The sequence below is a fragment of the Pecten maximus genome, chromosome 19, assembly GCF_902652985.1.
Source record: "Pecten maximus chromosome 19, xPecMax1.1, whole genome shotgun sequence".
Lineage (NCBI taxonomy): Eukaryota > Metazoa > Mollusca > Bivalvia > Pectinida > Pectinidae > Pecten > Pecten maximus.
In genome coordinates, this window is record NC_047033.1 from 15,926,455 (window position 1) to 15,935,445 (window position 8,991).

At 36.7% G+C, this 8,991-nt stretch overlaps 1 protein-coding gene across 1 annotated transcript; it reads right to left on the reverse strand.

The window, feature by feature from the left end:
* Window positions 1–7,387: 7,387 nt before the first annotated feature.
* LOC117317433 (medium-chain acyl-CoA ligase ACSF2, mitochondrial-like) lies at window positions 7,388–8,962 on the reverse strand. Its single transcript, XM_033872243.1, has one exon. The coding sequence runs from the start codon at window positions 8,960–8,962 to the stop codon at window positions 7,388–7,390; it is 1,575 nt and encodes a 524-aa protein (XP_033728134.1).
* Window positions 8,963–8,991: the final 29 nt, after the last annotated feature.

Below are 8,991 nucleotides of genomic sequence, written 5' to 3' on the forward strand. Positions count from 1 at the left end.
TTTATTAGTAAAATTATTTGATTGTCAATTTTGTATAATGCAGGGTTATAAGTATTAATCTTGCCAAAAAGTATTGTTTGTTTGTTTAAAGTAAAAGGAATAAAAAGAGCTTCCAATAACAAATCTAAACTTTGTAAAAGATTTTGAACTTGATCACATTCCCCCAAAAAATATTCAATGGTTTCTCTTTCAGAGTTACATAGATTACAAAGAGGACTATCTACAAGTTTTACTTTGAAAAGAAAGGAATTGGTGGTTAGAATATGGTGGAAAACTCTAAACTGTAACCACTGATGTTTGGAGTTTTTAGTAATTTGATAAGGCAGTGTGTATACACTCAACCAGTCCTCCTGATCAAAATTAAAGATTTCTCCCCATTTTTCTTTGTCTTTGGCGACTAGAGTTTTTTATTGTTGAACAAATCATAAAATACTTTTGAACCTTTAGTCCTTTTAAGAAATATAGCAATGTTGGCCAGTAGAATAGGACGAGTTACTTTGTTTTCTACAATTACCTGTACATTATTTTGTAGACATTTTCTAATGGATGCCACTATTCCATTATATTTCAAAACGTCTGTTTGAATGTTATATTTATGTATCTATTCATCATATGTAAAAAATGTATTAGTATTATGGTCCTTAATGAAGTCGCCTAAAACATAAATGCCTTTTTCATACCACCTGGGATAGAATACTGGTTTGCCACCAATGGTTACACTATTATTATACCAAATAGGTGTTTGCAAGAGTGACTTCCCTTTACTAGTTTCATATTATCAGAGTTATCTAGTCTATACCAAGCACCTAAAACATCATTCCAAAAAATATTATTACAGTTTTCTTGACAAATCTTTATAAAGTTACCTCCAATATTTAACAGTCTTTTTATGTTCACTAATTTCTCCAAAATAATTTTCCATTTACCAGGGGATACATCCAGGTTAGAATTCATGACACGTTATCAGATCAATATGAACTAGAAAACGGTGTAGCACAGGGTAGCGTAATATCCCCTACCCTTTTTAATATCTACATTAATACTCTGTCACAAACGCTCCACAATAACACCAAGTTAGCACAATTTGCAGATGACGGATGTATTTGGAGTACAGGTAAAAACATTAGATATTTAACCAAACATATCCAGACAACGTTGACAGCAATTAATGAGTGGGCTAATAAGTGGGGGTTTAAACCATCTAAACAGAAAACAATAGCAATGTATTTCTCTAAAAGTAAGAAACTTCCTGAACTATACCTAGGACAAACTAAACTAAAATTTGAAAAACAAGTTAGGTATTTAGGCATGATAATAGATCATAAACTAACTTGGAGTAAACATATTAAATATATTAAGGAGAAATGCCAAAAGGCAATAAACACTATGAGATATATTTCAGGATGTAAATTTGGCGCCAATAAAACTACACAATTAATGCTATATAAAGCGTTAGTTAGATCTAGGCTAGATTATGGGTGCCAGGTATATAATACAGCTAGCGACACAGTACTAAAACATCTAGATGTAATTCAACATTCAGCCTTAAGAGTAGCGCTAAGGGCAATCAAAAACACCAATACCAACAGTTTATTAGCAGAGGCAGGTGAACCCCCCTTAACTCTCAGGCGTGAAAATCTTACATTAAAATACTGGGCTAGGACACAAAGTCATGGTGATAAATTTCTCCTAAATAAAGAAATAAAAGATAGTGAACATCCCGTCAATAACACCAGGGCTCCATATCCATCAGAAATAATTAGACTAAAACAAAAGTATGGTTTAGACAGCGTTAAAATATCCCGCAAACAAGATTTCCAAGTCCCGTGGTTAAAAACAGACCCTAATGTATCGCTAGACCTCCTAAAGATGATAGATAAACAAAACGACCCGATAGGCGCTAAAAACCTAGCATTAGAACTGATAGATCGAAAATACAATAACTTTACTAAATTCTATACTGACGGCTCAAAAAATCCAGACAGTAACCGTGTAGGTTTAGGAATATATAACAACACCTATAAAGTTAAAAAGTCATTACGGTTAAGCGATAGAGCATCGGTTTATACAGCAGAGCTTATGGCCATTCAAATTGCTTTGATAGGTGTAAAGAAAAATCACACTAAATTTGATAAAGTAGTAATTCTTTCGGATTCCCTTAGCTCCTTACAATCTCTAATAACTGGTAACAGCAGTAGGCCTAAACTACTTAATGCAATCCACTACATGATATCAGAGATTGATCAACTAGGCATAGATCTTCAATTTGAATGGATCCCATCGCACGTAGATATACCAGGCAATGAGGTAGCAGATCAGTTAGCTAAAGAAGCCCTAGGGTCAAATGTCATCCATCTAAACATAGACTTGAGTGTCACAGAGGTCGTTAGTATAATCAATAATAAAACCCAATCGATATGGCAGGATAGTTGGTCGAAATTAACTAATAACTGGCTCAGAAACATCGAGGATAATGTCAAAATCAAAACTCAGTTATATAGTTATAATAAAACAGAGGATACTGTAATAACTAGACTTAGATTAGGATACTCCAAGCTTGGTCATAACATCAATAGAATGAAGAAAGAAGTCAGTCCCTATTGTATAAACTGTGGCGAACCAGAAACAATAGAACATATCCTATTCGAATGCAGCGCCCATGATAACCATAGGTCAGACTTTAAAGATGAAATAGAAAATTTAGATAAAATCAAATTTGAAACTAAGTCTATACTAAATCCTCCTAAACAACACATGAGACACATTTTCGATCTCCTCACTGCTTATCTCACTGCTATTGATTATCTAGACAAGATCTAGGATAGCGATACTTTACATCGATTTTTGGTATCTATTTTTATTTTTTATTTTTATACTCAACACCACATTCACTATAGGGATACGTATGTCTACTTACACACCAAACAAAAATATATCCCGCATACACCACGATAGGAAATAATGTGTATTGTACAGCTTCTCACCTCGTCAGGTGCACTTAAGTGAATGATCTGTACAAAAGCATTATAAACACTCACACCAAACAAAAATACAACACGCATACACCACGATAGGAAATAATGTGTATTGTACAGCTTCTCACCTCGTCAGGTGCACTTAAGTGAATGATCTGTACAAAAGCATTATAAACACTCACACCAAACAAAAATACAACACGCATACACCACGATAGGAAATAATGTGTATTGTACAGCTTCTCACCTCGTCAGGTGCACTTAAGTGAATGATCTGTACAAAAGCATTATAAACACTCACACCAAACAAAGATACAACACGCATACACCACGATAGGAAATAATGTGTATTGTACAGCTTCTCACCTCGTCAGGTGCACTTAAGTGAATGATCTGTACAAAAGCATTATAAACACTCACACCAAACAAAGATACAACACTCATACACCACGATAGGAAATAATGTGTATTGTACAGCTTCTCACCTCGTCAGGTGCACTTAAGTGAATGATCTGTACAAAAGCATTATAAACTCTCACACCAAACAAAAATACAACACGCATACACCACGATAGGACATAATGTGTATTGTACAGCTTCACACCTCGTCAGGTGCACTTAAGTGAATGATCTGTACAAAAGCATTATAAACACTCACACCAAACAAAAATACAACACGCATACACCACGATAGGAAATAATGTGTATTGTACAGCTTCTCACCTCGTCAGGTGCACTTAAGTGAATGATCTGTACAAAAGCATTATATATTCCCCAAACCACACAAAAAGCGCATCGCAACATATGAACATCTATACCATTCATACACAAAATAGGTAATACAATTTGACATCAGATATCCACCTACTCTGCAGGTGTGTCTGCCCCGGAGTGGTCCGGGTTGTAGACCCCCTGTGACGAGGAACGTGGTATCTACCTTCTAAAACATGTACCTAAATACACACACAAACCCCGAATATAGAGGTAGGGACCTCCCATGCCAATACCATCTGGCAACTCCCCTTTCTAAACCCCCCTTCCTCCCCTCCTATCTTTTCCTCTTACTTTTTACTAATCGCTATCAAACTGTGCTTTATGTACATAGCACTGCTCCAGTAGGGTAGACTTGTAGATGATTATACACAGTAATCAACAGTCTCCCGAAAAACAGTCTTTGTATAATAACTCGCATTATCACATAATCCAAATTTCCTATGCTTACCCAAGCCCAGCACTACCCCTCTATAATCACCCTATAACTACACTCTACATAACAAACTAGTCTGATCTATACCCTACCCCATACCCATTCGAAAACACCATGCTTAGCAATACAAAATGGTGTCTAGAATTCCTACTATCAATAACAAAACTATATCCCACCAACAAACTACACCAAATTTTTCAAACCAATCTATACTCTATCTCACGCTATCTTCTACACTTCTTGTCCTTCGGAAGGGACGTTAATCCGGGGTCCGGTGTACGGTGAGTCACGCCGTGCACGTTAAAGATCCTCTGCTGGTATTCGAACAAGAGTAGGCTAATTGCTAGCCGCCACAGAGTATAGGTTCATAGAGATCTAGATTAGGATAATGTAGGGCATTAAGGCAATTCAGTGACAGGTCAAAATTTTTTTTTTTTTTTTTTTTTTTTTTTTTTTAGACATAGAGATAATCGTCTGTCCCTCTCATATTAGATCATTTGGCGATGACGAAATGCGAAATTGCTCCCTATTTAGTGCCCCGACCCACCCCTTTCCCCTTAGTGTCCTAGGCTCGGTTATAACCGGAACAAGGACGTTAAGCCCCATCAATCAATCAATCAACAGTTATAAACATTAAGAATTTTTAGTCCACCCTGAGCATAACCTTGAACTATAACCTCCCTTTTAACTTTATCAACCTTACTGCGCCATAAAAATTCATATATAATTGCGTTTATTTTTTTTTTCAATATTTTCTTACCTGGATTTGGAAGGGAAATAAATAAGTGATTGAACTGGGAAATCATTAACGATTTTATCAAGTGTACTTTTCCAATTGGAGTTAGATTTCGTCTACTCCAAGTTTTAATAAGACTTTTTAGTTTCACAATTATTTTGTCAAAATTCATCTTTATCATTTCATGCAGATCAACACTGAAATCTATTCCTAATAAACAAAATTTCTTTTTTCCCCATTGTAGATTTAACTCTGACAAAACTTGGTCCTGACTATATTTTTTACTCCCAATCGTGAGAAATATTGTGTATGTTGGAAATGGGTTTTAGTCGTTCGCTTAACGAAATACTCTGCCGAATAATTTACAACAATGACCTAACGTCTTTGCTGTGGCGACGCTAACCAGTGCCCGAGTACCAATGGTATGCTGACTTTTGCTGCATAACTACATTGTCACCTTCATTAGATTAATGACCAAAGTGAAGCGTACTAGCACCGTCTTTCGTAGTGTGTGAGATGGTAAAAGATTCGATCTACTCAGAAGGATGTTTCATTTTTATCATGATCCTATTGACACCCAAGTTCAGAAATAGTGTGACGAGATGGTAAAAATAAGATAGAATTAAACAAGTGTACGAGATGGTATGATGTACTGGTGTGTCATATATTTTATATCATACTTTACGAAGCTGAAGAAAATGTTCCAGAATATAGTTTAGCTCCTTCCAAAATAAAGATGTCATTTAAGGAAGATGTATATATTAGGTTTTTCAAAATTTGAAAAAAAAGTCACTGAAGATTTTATTAGTCATTATCATCTATATCCTTGGTATGAAATAAATGTGTCATAATAGACTCTAATAATTAAACTGGTGACTTTTGTATGAATATAGTACTGAAAGAGTCAAGTTACAGAGCAAAATATATCCACAAGGTCGCCGAAGATGATGTTAGATATTCCAGACAATATCTTTCCTTACATTGAAAAGAAGAAGTGGCGGAATAATTGTTCAATACGTGTTCGTTCAAATAGTCCACATGCACAGTTACGGATGGAAACAAAACCAATTTTGTGAATAACAAATTAACAAGTGTTATCCACATCGAAATCTCCCTCGCCACTTCAAAATGGAAACCACGGAATATGGAGATGGGGTAAAATACGACATGCTGTTTACTACGAACACATCCATTGAAAATATGACCAATATTATACAAATATATCATGGGTGCCTGCAATATTTGACATGATGTACTCGACCGATGTTCTATTACACGAGGCCGAAGGCCGATTGCAATAGTACAGCGGTCGATTACCAGTACCGAGACTCCCATGATATACTTGTTTTATTACATAACCACTAAAACACACTTCGAATCATTGAGGGTATGTTTGTGATCCGACTACACTTGGCTTATGTACTATGGTTTATAAATCCTTCAATTCAGCTTGAAATTTTCGCCTTCATCTTAAATTCGCCCTATCTTCAAAGTGCGAAAACGGCGAAAATTAAACGGGGGCGAAAACTACCAGGTACACAGTATCCACTTTTCCGTAGGCCTAGAAGTCACCATGACTGTCGTTTGGCAGTGTTGACATCTGAGTGACTTAGGCGCATAAAAGTTAGGACTAAATTCCGAAACGTCACAGGTGTTCAATAGTTCGCACGTGACCAGATTCCGAAACGTCACAGGTGTTCAATAAGTTCGCACGTGACTGTGAAATAATCGTTTTAGCCGTGCGATAGTTCAAAATATAGCTTATGCGTAGAGTTAAGGAAAATCAAACGCATTATGTAATAAATCTAATTGATTTATAAGCTTTCATTATATAGACCTGCTCTCAATAGACTGAAACTATCAACATTAGCTATTATCAAAAGTTTTCATAACATATTGCTGATTGGACAAGATACAAGATTTGTTTTTATTCAGAGTCGTGGTTTATAAACTTTGTAACATTAACTTAACTAAGGAAGGATGTTTATTTAATTAAATGAATTTATAATAGACTGGAATGGACACCATCAATCGACTAAAGTCAAATTTTCTTTTTATAAAAAATTAGAATTAATGTGAAATATCTTAAACATATTTGATCATGTTTCCAATAATTGAAGCAATAGGATATACATCATTCTGCTCAAGAAATACTTCTCACCATTTTGAGACCGTCAATACAAACATGCATATATATACATACATATATATATATATATAAACAGGAGGAAAAGTTATAGAGACAAGTGCAAGGAAGACAAATATAACAGAATAATTTCTAATTTCAGGCTAAAACGCCTACCACATCATCTGATCAAAGTTCATGAGGTACACACACAAACCAGTTCCATCAAGGTATGGGGACTATATCTCAGACAGAATATTGTATAGTTAAATTGTATATATAGTGTTATGCCATATTTGTCTTTCTCTTGTCTGTGTAATCGTACGAAAGACGTCATGCGCACATCAAGCCTGCTTCAATCTTTCCATGACCAGTCGTTTGAGAAACACTTTATCGGTCTTGCCATTTTTCAGCCTTGGAAAATTAACGAAACGGAGAAAGAGGGAAGGAGAACTGCCCAAAACGTTGTCTCCAAGACTCCCCTTACATATCTGGTCAAGTTCTATTTCATGTGCAAAGACCTCCATGACGTAACATGCGCAAACTTCCTCAAACAGTCGGGCGTCCGGCACAGACAGAACTACAGCCTCCCGTATTTCTGGTAATTTCATCATGGCTTCTTCCACGACACTAGCTACGACCTTTACACCTCCCCGTTTAATGACATCAGCAGACTTGCCTTTCACAAATAATTTGTCTTCCATACTAATGACGCCGATATCTCCAGTTCGAAACCAGCCACCATCAGTAAAACAAGCCTCATTGAGCTTTGAGGAATTCCGGTAGGTCTTCAACATCCATCGCGATCTTATGTTAATTTCACCCAAACTGCCACGGTCCAGTACTCCACCATTTTCCCCAGTGATTTTGACTTCGTATCCAGGTAAGAGCGGCCCGACATATCCAATCTCCATCTCTGGTGAGAGTTCTGTAAACGACACAATTCCTACTTCGGTGGAGCCGTAGTCAACGAAAAGCTTCTCTGTGAGTTTACCGCAGATTTTGGTGAGACTTTTGTTGATCAACTGTCCCCCGGTAGCAATGCCATACAACTGGTAACCCAATTTCTGGATTTCGTCCTGATTTTCAATCAAATCGAGCACAGTATGAGGAAAAAATATTGCGTTGGAACATTGTTCAGTCATGATAATATTCCAAACAGTTACAATGTGTCGTTCCATTAGGCTTATTGGAGGGTCCACAAACACTCGTGTATTCCCATTGAGAGCATTGAATATTGGCGAGCCTCCTATCCAAGGAAAGAGACAGTCGTTATAACAGGTACCGTCTGAAAGGTTACCTCCTGTTCCCAAGAAGGCGATGTATGACGCATTTACAACAGCCATGTGAGTCATTTCGACCATTTTAGGAAATCCTGTGGAACCGGAAGTTGTATAAATCATGGCGCTACTCTCTGGTTGTATTCTGGGTAATAGAACAGATGCTTCGTCGACTGTCAGGGTAATGTCACTCAGTGAAGTGAGAGAAGACAGTGCTGATTTCTGTAATAATAAAACTCTTGGTTGATCTCGTTGAGGTTTCCCAGTGATAAAATATTCTTCCATGGCCTGTACATACTCTCTGTTAGATTCAGGATCAAGCAGAACAGCTTTAATTTTTAAAGTTTTTAAAAGCTCCATTGTCTCAACGAACGATTCTGCTGTTTTGTTTATCTGCACAGCAATGGCTCCAGATGAAAATATCGCAAACTGGCCTATAATCCACTCGATGGAATTTGGACCAATAATGGCTATGTTGTCCCCCACGACGATTCCTTCAGAGATAAGATGTTTGGCGACTAATGATGACCTATTCAGTAGCTCTTTGTATGTCAGTGATCTTCTTCCACCGTCTACAAATCGTTGGATGAAGATTTCCTTTTCAGGTGCCTCGTCGGCCTTCTCCTGCAGTACTTCCATAATTGATTTATACCGGAAGTTGGAAGTAT